Raw genomic sequence first — 16152 nt, 5'->3', positions numbered from 1 at the left:
ACACACACACACACACACACCTTTCCTTGAAGCTTAAAACCCCCCACTTTAAGCCTCTTTTTAAAGTTCATAACATGGCTATTGTATGGGAAACTCTAAAGGTGGAAAAATGCTTTGATAACCCCCATCACTGCCAAATGTAAACAGAGATTTGCTTGTTTTCACCCTAACAAAACAAGAACCTATAGAAGCAGGGCATCAAAATGTGAATTTTATTGAGGAGAGAGACCTTGGTTTCCCCCATCAGAGTAAAACCCTTTCAAGATCAGGACCTTCATCTTTTTCAGTGGGGGCAGAGAAGCTTTGGAGGGAGACAGCTTTGAGTTTTTAGCCCAGCTCCATCTTACTTGCTGTGTGATCTTGGCAAGGTTATTTCATCTCTCTGAACATCAGATTTCTCATCTGTAAATTGGAGATGTCAACACCTGCCTTAGAAATACCCACATGACTGAAGGAGGTAAAATTTGGAAAGCAGCAGCCAATTGCCTAATATGTATAGCCAATGTTCAAGAAAAGATTAGCTAATTCCCTCCGTTGCTTACCCCCTCCCCTTTCTCATATAGCCCAGACTGTCTCAACCGGGGTGTTTAGGGACTGAAGCTGACTGGCTGAACTGCCTATTTGCCTCATTACTGGTTTGTCTGACACTCTTGAAATAGTCCCTCTTCTTGGAGGATGATGTTTTGATCAGCCTAATGCAACCCCGGAAGAATTGGACACCCTAAGTCCAATTCTCACTCTGCAGTTTCTCCTGGCAGTGTTAATGAGAGCAAGGTTTCAGGTGTATTACTCCACACAGCAAAGTTTCAAACTACCTGCTCAGCATCTAGAAATCCCCCACCCCAACTATGGACTGAGCTCCCCAACCCCTAACTGCAGACCCAGCCCCAACCTTATCTCCTAAATACTTACTGTTGTGTTCAAGACAATAACAGCATGAATATTTCCTGGCTAAACTGACCTACCATTCTTGTTTTGTTTTTCTCACGTCTACCCTAGAAATTAAGAAATGTTCCCAAGGCCACAGTTTTTCTAGCAGCCATCAAAATTGGGGGATAGATGGGACACTGAGGAGAAACATGTGAAGCTTCTCTGATATACTTTGCAGCACCTAAAATACAGCTCCAATTGGTTGTTATTCATCTGTTTGCAGTTAATGCAAGATAAAATCTAACCCTTGCAAAAAATAGTAAAGTGAGAGAAGACCCCAATCTGTGCCCTTTCCTTTCTGATACTGTTGCTTCCCTCTAGAGACAAAAACAAGTTATTACAAGCGAAAGCTGCATTGAAGAAAGGAGTGGTGGGGGAAGTTTAAGAAACTGAGTTTAGGGGGTGGATATAATCCCAGGGAGGGACAAAGAGGCTACAGAGTAGAGAAGTATTGAGATTCATGGCATAAAAAGCTCTGAGAGGTTGGGCTTCAGGTGTTCTATGCCTTCAACTCCTCCTTCTCCTTCACCTTTCTTATTAATCCTTCATACTACCACTCACTAACCCTAGCCTCCACCATGCAAATGAATCCATTAGTGAGCCTCTCTGAGGATTTAGGGATTTAGAAAACTTCTCCTGCTTCTTCCTGTGTCTGCTTCTGAGGAAGTGCTGGAGCCTCCACTTTGAGGAGGGATGTGGGAGGAGTAACAATTAAGGGTCAGCCATACCATACAGAGAATAATAGTTGGATTCAGGATAGGCCCTCACCATTTAATAAGCTTCCCTGAGTGCAGGGGCCTACTGGTTGTTGGGTATTGGGTGCCCATCCCGAGGAAGCTGTGTGGTTTCTCAAGAGGTGTATCTGAGATGTGACAGTAGCTGCCAAGGTTCATCAAACATGCCATCTACCAACTTCTACTGCTACATGTGAGAATAAATTATACTGCCAGAAGGAAACAGAAATTGTGTCTTAGTGACTCAGAGCACCAGCAATGATGACACAAGTGGTATTTGCATGGAAATTTCCTGTTAAAATGTGAACCTTTTCATAGAAAGGAATCTATAAGTAATAGATCAAAGACCAGAATTTGGACTCTTGGCAAGGGAACATCATCAACATCATATTGATCACCTCATAAATGTCTGCTGCATATCAGCATAGTGCTAGGAGCTTTGCAAATGTGATCCCTTTTAATTTCATTCAAGCTTTGAAATGAGACCAAAAGAAGTTGTAATCCTCCCCCAGTCATTGTGCGAGAGTGAGCAAGTTGCTGAACCTCTCTGAACTTTTGTCTTTAAAATAAGGATAATAATACCAGAGAGTTGTTATGAAAGTTAAATGAGATTGTTTATGTAAAGTGGTTGGTACATAGTAAATATTTGGAGAAGGAATAAAATGCATCTTTTGATACCTGAGTCATAGAAGGCATTTAATAATAATAATAATAATATTTATAACCTGGAAATGTTGGCATTATTAAATAATTTTAAGAGAGGTTGAGTAATTTGCTCACAGCAACACTATAAAAAGCAGGCCTGGGATTCAAACCAGTTCTTCCACTTCCCTCCCAGTGTTAGGGGACACTTCATGATCATTGGGAAGATCACATTTGGCTTACCTAATCTAATCTTTGCATTTAAACAAAAAATTGAAGGAATAAAATCCCTCATATTAAACTATGTGCAGCAGGATTCTAGATCATTGCATGGATTGTTTCCATAACCTAGGGCTTCCATTAACCTTTTAAAAACCTGTTCTAATTATGAGAGTGATTCAAGCACAAACCTGATAGAGATTTTAGGAAACAGAAAAAATTACTATTATTCCATCAACTTAATAGAATCTCTTACTTTATTTACTTTGTTGCTGAATTTTTTTCCCAATAGTTCAAAAATGCATATTTGGCACAATTATAATCATACTGTTCTCCATGTTGCTACCTATTCTTCATAAACATCATTTTTATAGTTGTAGACTAGTCTAACGAGTGGATATGTCATATAGTTTATTTAATCATTCCACTATTATTGGACATTTAGGTTGCTTTACTAGATAAGTGTGAAAAAAGGAATGATGTTATTTTCACCATTGCCACAATCACACTCCAGGACCTGGTGCCCTGCTCTATCAGTGCCCGATATGCTTTCTGTCATTTGATATTTAAGTGTGATGAATGTCAGCTCTACTGCTGGAGCCTGAGGTACATTTGCAAGAGTATTATTTTCTGCCAGTTTTCATCACACAGATTCTGCATTTTATCCTCATGGTGGATAAAGTGTGGGATAACGTAGAAACCTAAGCTCTAGATTGTCACATTTTTTCCCTGTGGCAAAACATCTTTTGAGGTGCATCCAGTGATTTACAATGGAACTTTGGGAAGTCCTGCCATTGGTGAATGGGGGTGCTCATCTGATACCGTGACTCAGGGAGTGGGGTGTCTCTTTGGCAAATTGGCTCCAGCTCTGGAAAATGATCCTGTTGCAGTTCAACCAGACCTGGCTTCAGCAAATCGATTAGGTCCCATCTCCAAGGAAAGATCAAATTTGTATGTAAAGTGGACCCCAGAGTCCCTTCAACTTTAGAATTTTGGCTGCTTTACAGAAGTCCAATTGTCTGAGGTAAATCCAATGCCAAGAGTGAACTGGAGAGAGAATTTAAAATGGGTCAATTGTGCTGTCCCTTTCCCTGGGAAAGAAAACTATTCTGGGCCCCCATTCTTCCCAGAGCTCAATGATGCCTCTCCCAAATATCTTTATATGGTCACCCATTGCCACCCTCAAAAGATTGCTCTTACATACCAACTATCTCCTGGGGAAGGGGAGAATGGGTGGGTGATAGAACATTTAGAATACCTTGCCCACTCTTCCCAATCAGCGACCAGCTACTTCTCCCCCACCTCTGACTCCTGAGGATTTCTGGAAGGCATTTGAAGGGAGGCACCAAGGACAATTATAGTCCTACAGAATATAAATAGTTATCCACAAAAGTACCCTTTCATGATGCACAACATTTCTCAGGGAGAGTGCAATGAATGGGTTCTTACCAAAAAAGCTGTACTTATCTGAAAGCCATGTTGTGTGACGTAAATGAGATCATACATGTAAGGGACCGAGCGTAAGGTGCAACACCTGGGAAGCACTTCACACATATTACCTAATATTGTATGAGTAATGGAGTTGGAGTTGGTGTAGGCAGTGGTGTGCCACTGGCATATGTTGGGGCACAGGTCTCACCAGATTGCAAATGCAGCAGCAAATATAAGATCTTGTGCTTGGGTTCAAAATCCAACTAAATACACAATGAAGATTGTGAAAAGAATTCAGGTTTACCTTTTTAAAAAGAGTAGCTTCATTTGAAAGTATTTCCAATATAAATGAACTATTTGTGTGAACTGTGTGGCATATATATGTGTGTGGTGTGTATATGTGTGATATGGGTATATTTTGGTTTGTGTGTGGTGTTTATATGTGTGCCATGGGTATAGTTTGTTGTGTGTGGAAAGTATGTGATACATGTGCTGTGTGTGTGTCTGTGACTTTGTATGTGGGCATGTGTGGGGGTGGGAATGTGTATGTATGTGTGCATTTAAGGCTATGGAGCTGTGTACCATGAGTGTGACACAGGCTTCCAAAAGAGGGAAATTCAGCAATCCAGAACTATTAATTAAAGGGGTACAGCTGGAAATCCTCTTTTGGCAAGGTCATTGGGTATTTTCAACTTGGATCATGTTCAAAGAAGAGCAGCTAGATGTGGGTAGGCGCCTTGCAGCCATGTCACATGTGAAATAGATGAAAGAACTAGGTGAAGGAACAGATTTGGCCTGGATAAGAACAGGGGTGAGTGGGGTGGAAAAATGGGGAGGTCTGACACTGTTCCCTTGGGAAAATCACAAAGGTCAGCTCCAGGTCCAAGACATAGATTTGGGTTCAGTTTAAGGAAAAGCCTTCTATTCTAATAGACATGGCTGTCATTAGATGGGGATGGGCTTCCTGGTGTGATACTGACCCCCTCCAGTGGGGTTATTCATAAAGGAGTCTTCATATCCTTGATCTCATCGGAATTACATGACAATCTAGTAGACCAGGCAGGGGTGGACCTCTTTTTCCAGGCTTGGATATTTGAGCTGTAAAGTCTTAAAAGGCACCTTATAAAGCTCCCTTATTATTATTTTGTTTGACTCACCAGGATCACGTAAACGAAAAAATACACACAAAAAATTGAACTGTGTTTGCATGTGCATCTCTTTCCTTCTCAGAGACCTTGTGACCTTTCAGAGACTATGGTTGAACTTGCTAAGCATGCTGCAGTCCCTTAGCAGTAGGTCAGACTCCTGGGATGGTTCTCAGTAGGGTGCTGGGGCTGGCAAGAACTAAAAGTAGGTTTCTGCTGCATTAAGTTGCTGAAGCCCCTCCTCTCTCTGCCTGTGAGGGGGCAGAGGAAAGAGGAGACAACCCCAGGTTTGGTCTACGGCTGGTGACCAATGACGCACTCTCACCAATATAGATTTTGGAGGTGGAGACTATGGAAAAACAGGTGGTAGTGGGGGCAGGTGGCAGCCTGGAGTGGGTGGAGCCTACCAAGGGGGAGTGAAGGACAGTGTGGGTGAGGGTCCTGGGAAATCCCAAAAAGAAAAGATCAGTCTCCTGAAACTTTAAGGAGGAAAAAATAATCAGTTTCTAAAATACACTTTATAGAAGCAGTTACAGGAAAAGGGTGAGATGCCACCCAGATATTTATACTGGTGCTTGGTCTTTGCATACCTATATCCTCAACTCCACAGGGAGAGGAGAGCCAAGCACTCAAGGAAAGACCCAGACTAAAGACCCCAGGCCTCTGCCATTGGGCAGTTTGGGGCAGTGGGCAGTTGGCAGAGCCTCAGTAAAACCAGATTTGCTGCCAACTCCTTGTATGACCTTGGGCAGGCCTTTCCCATCTCTGGGCTTCAATGTCACCATCTCTTAAATGAAAGGGTTGAATTCCATGACGCTAAGGGGCCCACGCTGATATTCTGTAGTTGAGATTGTGACAAGTGGGGCAAACTTTAGGGCAAAAGGAAACCCCCCCCATCTTCAGGGCACCTGGGCCCTGGGTACCCTGCCAGGGGCGTTCATCCTTGGAACTTTAGGGCCCCTGAGTTGCGGATGTCGCTCCTGCGGGTCTGGCCCCACTGCTCTGGCTGTCGCTGAGGACGGCTGAGCCAGCGGCTCCGCCCCCGCGCTCGCCCCGCGTCCTGCCGAGCCATTAGCGCGATTGCTCTCTATTCCCGGCAAACCTGGTGATTTATGCGGGGCCTCGACGGGGCAGTCCCTTGAGCCAGGAACAATTAGCTAAAAGCCAGCGGGAAGGGAAGCAAGGGGGCGGCCAGCCAAGCTCCAGGGCACCCTGCCGGGGCTGCAGCCGCCGGCCGCCCCCGGCCAAGCGCCCTAGCCCCCCCTCCCGACTCGGTGAGCCCCACTCACCACGGCGGGGGCGGGGCTCAAAGGCCGACGCAAACAGGCAGTCCAGAATCCACGCCATGACCCACGCTGAGTGCCGGCGCTAAGCAGCCTCGCAACTAGCTTCCGCGCTGTCCCTGGCACTGTCCGCCCTAAGTAGCCCCCGGTGACCACGCCCTGAGCCGCACCCTGCACCCAGCTAAGAGTGTCTTGGTCACCGGACACCTCGGGCATGTCACGAAGGGGGCAGGGCCTCAGGGGAGCCCCCCCCCCCCCCGCCGGAGGAGAGGCCGCTGGTCCCACAGCCCCTTCCCCCACGCGGAGGGAGGCCACTACACAGCTCCTGTCCCGGGAAGTTCTGGCTGAGGACAGGACCCTGCCCATGCCCCAGGGAGCCCAGAGTCTGAGTGGAGACGCCATCTCAGCCCTGGTGAGCCCCGAATCTGAGAGGGAGGGGAGGTCCCTGCCCCCTGGAGCCTGTAATCAGGTGCATAAAAGCGGGCCTGTCCCCAGAAGCTAGAATATGAGGGCGAGATGGTGCACCTGTCCCAGGGAGCCTCAGATCTGACGGTGAGACTGTCTCCCAGACCTAAGAAACCCAATGTTTTAACAGAGACATCATCTCAGCCCTCAGGAGGCCCAATCCAGGCGGGAAGCGGCATCTGCCCCAGGAGCCCTGAATCAGAAGGAGAGGCACTGCCTCAGTCCTTGGGAAACCCCTCTCTGAGTGGAAGCATCACCTCAGCCCTAGGTTGCTCCAGATCTGATTTTAAGTCACTGATCTGTTCTAGAGAACGAAGAATGTGAATAGGAGAAAAGAGTTTTGCCCCCCAAGGAGCCTCAGAGGTGAGAGTAATTTTACTGTTCCAGCCCTGTGGATTTCTAGGGAAAGAGGGAGATGCTTTCCTGCCTGGGATCCTTTCTTTTGTGGGGGTTGATCTCCAACAGAAAGAAAATAAGTAAGTATGAATATGGGGTGGCCCCAGTTGCTGCTAACTTAGGGACTGGACTCCACCACCTATGCTTTTGCTCAAGGCTGGCATAGAAGGGGAACCAACATTTATTTTTAGAAAGAATTTGATATTTGATATTTCAATGGGGGTGGTACTGTGTTGGATTTCATTACACTTCTTTTATGGCATTGTGTTTTTAAATTTTAAATACTTATGGAGGCACATACCATAATGGGTTCAGTGTTTGGGGCATCTGGTGGTGGTAAACCAGCCCTGCCCCCAATCCTGAGGTAGAAGTAGCCACCAGAAATGGGCCATATTGGGCAAGAAGGGCTTTCTAAACAAAATTTATTTTCCTGTTCGAGTCCAGGGGACCAAATTAATTTCTTCCCCAATTCTCTGATGGTAGTTGTACAGACATGACTCTGTGCTTTGTTTTTCTCCACTGAGAAAATGGGATTCTGTCGATCAAAATACTAGAGAAGAGGTAGAAAGAAATATGAAAAACCCTCTTCCAACAGCTCAATTGCAGGCCTGAAGAATGGAAACTGCAATCACAGGTCCTTTGGGGAGAGTAGTTATTACATTTGCTTTGCTAACCACTGATATTAGCATTAATGTGACAAAAGAGTTGCATAAAATGGAAAAATCGCCTGTATTTTGCCATGCAATTGCTAGCACAGTAGAACTATAGTTAGAGTTTAAAGGGCTTCCACTAATTTTTCTTCCTATCTGGGAAACATGGTACCTCTTTGCCTTTGCATCAATTTCTAAATTATTTCCAATTTTCTGTTTTCTAAAACCAATCAAAGACAACAAACATTCACCAGACCTGCTCTTTTACCAATTTCTGCTGTATAAAACCCAGTCATCCAAGCCAAACAAGTCTGACATCTAGAAATGTCCAGTTTCAGGCTCTGCATATTGAAATTTCACCCTTACCTCTTCCATTGAGCTTATCCAGTACCAGCTTCTGTAATGGCCTCAATAGTCTTCCTCTTTTTCCCCCAGCTGAATGAGCTTTTGGGGTGGGGATGGGCGAGCTCCCTTGTGGTATAAAGGCTCCCTGCTCAGTCCAATCCAATGGGCCTCAGTAACTGAAGTTTCTGATTCCAGAATAGCTCCACCTGAGGTACAAACTCATGACAACTATTCTTCTTGATTGCTTTTTTCTGCAAGAGGTGTGATGTGGTAAAGGAACAAAACTAAGAATGCTCACAGACCTACATTGGAAACCTAATTCGGCTATGTACTAGCTATGTAATCTTAGGAGGATTATTTAGCCTCTTAATGGTTTGGTATTTTTCATCTGTGAAATTGGAATATTAATAGTTGTGAATGAGCTCCAGACAAATCAAAGTCTATTCTTTTGGGGAAAAAAAGGGAAGGGGAAATACAGAAGTTAGAATTCTTAAAACAAATTATTTAGCAGTAAAGTTAGCAATTCTCCCCCTTCCCTTTTCTTTGACCAACCTCCTTGGCCACTTCATTACTTAATGTTAAGTTTCCTTGGAAAACATCTGTCCTTAAATAAATGTTACATAATAAGGGAATGCATTCATTCATCAATCCATCCATTCATTCAACAAATATTTATCAAATGTCCTTTGTGTGGAAGATATTGAACTATGCATATAATGTCGATTCACTAAATGATTTATTGTACAATTACTTTTAAATGTATAATTTAGAAGACTATATGATAATCTGAAAATATCCTTATGATTATTTTAAATGAAAAATAAATAATCTAAATGTATGGACACTATTATATAAACAGTAAGGATAAATAATAAGCCTATGCATAGAAAGGCTAACAGGAAACACACCAGAATCTTAATAGTGATTGTATTTAAGCAATGCAATTATGGGCAATTTTTAAATGTTTTATTATTTTCATATTTTAGTATTTTACAATTTTCTTTAATAAACATATTATTTTCTGGAGTTAGAAAACACTTCTTGTAGAAAAAAATGCAACCTTGCTTCTACTGTATAAAGGACAAGACTAGATAGGAGAATGACTAGAGATTTAGGCTGGGGTTGGGCGCTGGGGCTGGTTTTGGTGACTCAGAAAAAAGTAAAAGTTGGTCTGTGAGTATAATGCAGGATGCCCTTCTTGTGCAGGGACACATAACCAGTTGTGACACCTCTTTTCCAAGAATGCAGAGGTCCTTAGCACCCCCACTGAGCAGCCAGGAGCCTGCTAGCCTGGACCTGCCACCCCTCACCTTAAGGTCTGTGCTCACAAAAGGCACATTGGGTATATCTCCCCAAGGCCTAGAGCTGGGCAGCTTGCTGCCTCTTCAGGGTCTCATTGCAATTCCAATTAAAAACCAAGAACCCTGTTCCTTACTTAGGTCATTGTTTGCCGTGAGGTCTTTAGCAGGAAGAAAACATTCTAACTTGGAAGAAGTCACAATTATGAGGTCTAGCTGGGGGCCTGTTGACTGTGCGAAGGCAGGCTTCAAACCTTCCTATCATTTTCCCCCTGAAACTCAAAAGTACTTGGCACCCAGGCAAACAGTTGCTAATTGAATAGGATTCCAAGATTTACTGGATCAAAGACCAGTAAACCTTGTCATGGATCAGGGTTTCCGAAGGTGTGGTCCATTGGACCAGATGCATCAGAATCACTTGGGATGTGCTGTAATGATGCAGAGTCCCTGCTCCCACTACAGATTTACTGAACAAGAATTTCTGGGCATGAGGACCATAAAACAGCATTTTTAGCAAGCTCTTATATCAAACTTAAAGAAACTAATGTAGTGGAAAGAAATCTTTCCCTGAAAACCCTCCACCAGTGTCTCTTCCTATTGTACTCCAGCTACAAGGAACATTGGGGCCATTATCTGGAAAACTCGATCCCTTAAACCCTACTCTACTCCTTTTGGGTGTGTGGGTAATATTCAAAATAAGCATATTCCATAAAGGCCATTTATTTGAATTTTCTAAGAATCCTTGTGTATGTCTATATAACATTTTCAGTCAGGTTATCTTGTTTGAACTCCCTTCTTGTTGGGTTCCTTGCATCAGGCAAGAGGCAGCTGAGCACAGTGGAAAGAGCATGGCATTTAAAGTTAAAATATCAGGAGTGAGGCTGAGCATGCTGACTGACTAGCTAGATGAATAACAAGTATGTCTGCTTTCCAACCTGAGCCCCAGACTCCACCTCTGTGGAGCAGGGATCCTTGTCCCCCTGCCTGCCTCCCTCAGCAGGTTGTTATGAAGGTCTCCATAATTTCAGGAGTAAGATAACAAAGGACTCTACCCCCCAGGCCCATGGAGAAAATTGGCAGGTTAGCAACTTTGCCTCCTAGCACACCCTTTTGAGGAGTCCTGTCAGAAGGTATACTTGGTGTGTACAGGAATCATATGTGCTCTGTAAAAGGTACTATAAACCTTAGAACCTCATGACTCTGCCTCCTTGCTTTTCTGTTTTGGAAAAATTTATCTGGGCTCATGGTGAACATGTAGTGAAATTATGGGGGACCTTTTGGGACCTCTCTGAACCTCAGGAGAGCCTCAGTTTCCTCACTTCTCAAATGGGGTTATATAAGGAAAACTTGAAGTTACTTTCTAGCTACTTAGCATTCTTAGGATACACTGCTTCCATGGCACTTGCCCCCCACTCTCCGTAGCTCTATTACTTCCAAACATTTTCATATCACCAAAGCCTGACAAGGTCTTGGCACCATCTTTATGAGGTAGAAATGGAAGAGAATTATTCCTATTTTTTAAGTTAGAAAAGCTGAAGCAAAAGACAGTAAGTGACTAGCCCAAAGTCACCCAGGGAAGGAGACATGAGACCAGCCTCTAATCTCTCACCCTTCTGCCCGTTCTTTTCCAATACCCCTTACTATATCCCAGGAGCTGTCTGTCAGTGTGCTGACACCACTCAGGAAAATGCAAGTTTCATTCTGACACCAGGAAGACAGAGCTACAATTATGCTTCAGTCCCCAAGGAGGCAGAGAAATTGCTTTTAGTTGACAAGTGCATCTCCCACACACATACCCCTTTGGTTGAATGAAAAGATAAAATCAAGTTAAAAATCCCAAATGCTCACTTAATTTTGTAAATCATTTTGCTCTTTGAGCTAGGGGTAGGCAGGATAACAGAAATTTCCAACACTGGAAGTCTCAACAGGGTGGGAGGGAATAGTAGAAATTAAGGGCGAACACAAAAAAAAATGTCAGAAAGAAGAAAATGTAGAGGTGATCTTTTAGTTTTGTGTCATAATCAATAAGAGAAAATGGACTTATCTGAAAAAAAAAACTAGAAAGAACTGGGATGTGTGTTTATGCTTTTGAAAAACTGCAAAAGATGTCAGCCACTGAGATTTCCATTATAGATGAAAATTCTGTGGCTTCAAGTAACAAGAGTTTGGGGACTGAGCAGGGGGACTATTTACTTCCAGAGACCTCCACGCCTGAGCTTTACTAACACTGAAAGTAATCTCTACAAATCACTTGTCCTTATGTGTTTAAGTGTGGCAGTTCCCAATGTGCTCTCATATCTGTTTTCACATGTGAACCCCATATAGCTTTGAGAGGTTGGCAGGACAGAGATTAGCATAACCCCCATTTTATAGATGAAGAAACTAAAGCTCAAGAAGGGAAGTGTCTCCTCCTCCTTCTCCTCCTCCTTTATCTCATCCTCCTACTCCTTCTCTTTTGGTTTGGAACCTGCACTTGAACCACTGGCTGTGCCTTCTTCTGTTGTGCTTGGTTCCTTCTCCCACTATCCATATCCAGGCCGACTGAAATCTGGTCTTTAGATCTCACATACTTCCTGAACCCCTTTGGACTCCAGAGACTGTACACTTTCCCCTAGCTGAGAATTGCAGAGCCTTTGAAAAGCTTCCCCAAGAACATCCTTAGTCTTAGGAGGTATATGCTGAAGTATTTCAGAGAGGAGTGTCATAATGTCTGCAAAATATTTTCAGGGGCAGGGGTGTCAGAAGAAAGACAGTGTGCAAATATGGCAAATTGTTAATGAGAGTATGTACAGGTATTTATTGTGCCATTCTTTCCATTTTTTTTAAATTTACTGAGGTGACAATTGTTAGTAAAATTACATAGATTTCAGGTGTACAATTCTATATTACATCATCTATAAATCCCATTGTGTGTTCACCACCCAGAGTCAGTTCTCCTTCCATCACCATATATTTGATCCCCCTTACCCTCATCTCCCACCCCCACCCCCCCACCCTCTGGTAACCACTAAACTATTGTCTTTCTTTCAATTTTACCGTATGTTATAAAGTTTGAAAATACAAACATGGGAGAAATCAACCCACCTAGGTGGCCACCTCACCTGCCTATACTAAAATCTGGGAGTCAATGGCACATCCCCTTCCACAGGGTTCCACTGCAGGACTCCATCAGAATGGCCTAGCCTAGCCCCAAGCACAGAACCAGCTCAGCAGGTCGTACAGGCTAGACCCACGAGTGGTTTTGATGTCTGAAGTGGAACTCAGTACATGGCTGCATGTACTGAATGGGAATTTAGGATGAAGGATCTGGTGGCAAAGCAGCTAAATGGGAGCCCTAGAGAAGGAGTCCCCCCATACATTCTAATCAGAACTCAAATTTTTCCAAAAACAGTTTTAAAAAATTCAGAATTTGTGTATCAATGCTGTCAGTGTCATTAGACATAATCTAGTTCAACCTCCTCACGTCTCAATGGGCACACTGAGATTGAGGGAGGGACAGTGACTTATCTATCATCCAGAACATTAGTGGCTGAAATAGGACTAGAAAGCCAAGTGTCCAGACTCCTAGTCCAGGGCTCAGTCCATTACATCATATTGTCATCTAACCTTGGGTCTGTGAAAGGTCATATGTCCACTGCAGCCATGACTTGTTCTCTTCATACCAGCATGGCACTTGGGGGATTTGCAACCAGCAATAGTCTCTGCGTCTGGCAGCAGAACCAGGTGCCTGAAGATGGCACCCATGACATCCCATTAGAATGAATGACCACCCTCTGAAACTGAGACAGGCCAGGTGCCATCTGGGAGTGGCACCTTGAGAGCAGTCAGTCTAGGCCTGTGTAGCTTGTGCGCCATGGACATTCAAGGCAGAAGAGGTCATGGAAAATGTCCTGAGCACTGTTTGCTGGGGTGTTTTCCATTTCTTTCAGATGCTAAGTGATTTATTGATTATTTTTAGGGCAGTTCATTGGTTTAGCTACCATTACCCCGAGAGGGTAGGGTGGGGGATCTGCCTCATGCTTTCTCTGGTCTGTCTGCTTACAAGATTGGCTCATGGGACAGCTTAGCTGGCCCTTCATGAGCATGTTGGGGTTAATGGCATTTGACTATTGATCATGAGCAATCACATCAGTAGCTGTGGGTGGGGGTGGATGGAGAGGAAGGGAGAAGAGCAAAAGTGGAGGGAGGAAAGGAGGGGAGAGAAGGAGAGAGGAAAACGAGACAAAAGAATTCTCTTATACACCAAGCCCTGAAATTTCTGAATATAGCCTTTCTAACTTTTAATCACCTCCTTTGTTAACTGCCATTTTTCAATGCAAATAAGGCTTTCTCCCCTATAACTCAATCCTGGAACAACTCAGGTCTTAAATAGGCACTCAGGGTTAGCTCCACAGCGTTAATTTTCCCTAACTTGAATTTTTTGTCCCTCTCCTCTGCATTCCTACATCCCAGGCACCATGGAGACGGGTACATGAACACCAGAGCTTACCCCAGGACAAAAGATACTAAGGGCTGACTTTATCTTCCAAGCTGCTTTGGGTCTGGCACCCACTCAGGGCCCCCCTCCTTTGATGACTGGTTCCCAGCACCCTCTCTCATTTTCAAGCACCTAGGGCTTATAACTGTCCTGCCATTCTGCAACCCAAATCCCAGGAGACTTGTTAGACTGTAAGCTAAGAGGCAAGGCAAAGAGGGTCCATCAGAGCTGTATTTGCCTAGGACCAGAAAGCAGCAATGCTGGAGAGGATGGGCCATAGCTGGGGTCAGATCAAATGGCACTAAGGCCATATGACACATTTAACAGGTGTATGTATGTCAAAGAGCTGAAGACCAGGTTATATTAAAAAAGTCCCCTTCTCTTGTCTTCAATAACATTTGGCTGGATCATAGGACTCTGGGCCTTTAGTGCCTTAGCAAATAACAGGAAAGCTCGAGTCTCTGAATGACTGTGGACCCTCACATTGTTTTCAAGAGTGGGTCTGGGTTGGTGATTTCAGGGAAGAAATTGGGGAAGAAGAGATTATGTGGCATGGGTATAGGTCATAGATGGCAGGCTTTCCTGGGTGGGCCACACTCTGTGGCCCAGTGTCAGAATGGGGCTACAGCTCCCTCCCACCTCCCTAGGGAGAAAGCCACTAGTATATTCCCCTAAATCACATACCTTGCTGTCCCTCAAAACTACTCAGTGACAGTGAGATACCCTGAAAGGTATGGGGTCAGGAGTGATGATGTTAGTGCCCAAGGCTAGGTTCAAGGACTGAATGCAGAACCTTGACCTCTCTGGGTTTCTTGTCCTTCCCTCCAATCTCAAAGGAAGAAGGCTCCATCTCTGGGGTCCTTTTCAGTGCTACTGAGCCCCTCCTGCCACCTCAGCCTCTGACTCTCTTGTCCCTTCAGCCTGTCTCCTTCCACTAACTCTTTCCCTCTGCCTACACATATCTTAACCTTCCCCATAAAACACAATCTTTCCCTCAACCTTTCTCTACCTGCTATTAGGTCTGTAAAACTTCTCAAATGTATGGTCTCTGCCATCCATTAACTATTTCACTTTTTCCCACTTAACGCCCACTATTGAAGGCCCTCATGGTTTCCTAACTCTAGATACAATGGCCCATTGTCAGTTTCCAGGCCTCTTGACCATTAGGCAGCATTTGCAACCCCAGGATCCCTTTCTCCTTATTGATTGAAAGTTCCTCTTCTCTGAGCTGTACCTCCCAAGTCGTATCGCTCAGGCTTCTTCTGCCTGTTCAGTAATCCTCTCTCTCATCTGCTTATTCATCTTCTGTTTCCCTATGGGCTTCTTCTTCCCTATAGCCCACAAAGATATTCAACCCTTCTCTGACCCTGAGTCCCCTTATGGCTATCATCCAACCTTCCTTTTCTCAGCCTTATTCCTTAACATCTTCAAAGAGTATTGTATACTTGCTCTCCACACTTCTTACCATACACTCGTTTCTCAGTCCACATCAAGATAGTGCCTGCATCCTTTCTCTCTCTCTCTCTCTCTCTCTCTCTCTCTCTCTCTCTCTCTCTCTCTCTCTCTTTCTCTCTCTCTCTCTCTCTCTCTCTCCTGAGACTCCTCTCACTGCAGCTAGCAATGTCTTTTTGGAGGCATAATCCAATGGGACATTAATTTTATTTGCCTTCTCTGCAGAATGCTACAATGTGAATCCCTCCCTACTTACTGAAACTCTCCCCTTGGCTCTAAGGATTCCATGCTGTACTAGTGTTCTCATCAATGACTTCTCCTTCTGGTTCTGCATTCTCCTCTGGTACCCTAAATAAGAGCATCCCTCAAGGTCCTGTTCTTAATACTGCTTTTGTATGAAGGGGCTCATCCACTCCAAAGACCTGATCTCTCTGGATCATTCACAGCACCTACAACAGTGTAGTCCAAATAGGAGACAACTAATGTTTACCTAATTGATTAATATTTGATAATTGCACAGTGCCTGGTACATAGCAAATATTCTGTAAAGGCTGTTTTTGGGATCTTACAGTTTACAAACATTTCCTGTATATATACCTGACTTCATCCTTATAATATCTCAGTGAGGGTGATTCTTTATTACTCTCAATTTTATAGAATAGAGAAGGAGATATGAAGCTAACAT

At 44.1% G+C, this 16152-nt stretch overlaps 1 protein-coding gene across 1 annotated transcript in view; it reads right to left on the bottom strand.

Moving 5' to 3' along the window:
* ARHGAP36 (Rho GTPase activating protein 36) overlaps window positions 1–6548 on the bottom strand; it is a 32004-nt gene extending 25456 nt beyond the window's left edge. The window contains exon 1 of the mRNA XM_019716625.2: window positions 6391–6548. Coding sequence (XP_019572184.2) covers window positions 6391–6448 — 58 coding nt within the window. The 5' untranslated portion in view covers window positions 6449–6548. The remainder of the gene's footprint in view (window positions 1–6390) is intronic.
* Between the last annotated feature and the right edge of the window lie 9604 nt (window positions 6549–16152).

Source organism: Rhinolophus sinicus, chromosome X (assembly GCF_036562045.2).
Source record: "Rhinolophus sinicus isolate RSC01 chromosome X, ASM3656204v1, whole genome shotgun sequence".
NCBI lineage: Eukaryota > Metazoa > Chordata > Mammalia > Chiroptera > Rhinolophidae > Rhinolophus > Rhinolophus sinicus.
Note: the sequence above shows the minus strand (reverse complement) of the source record. Positions and strands in the feature narration are given on the sequence as shown.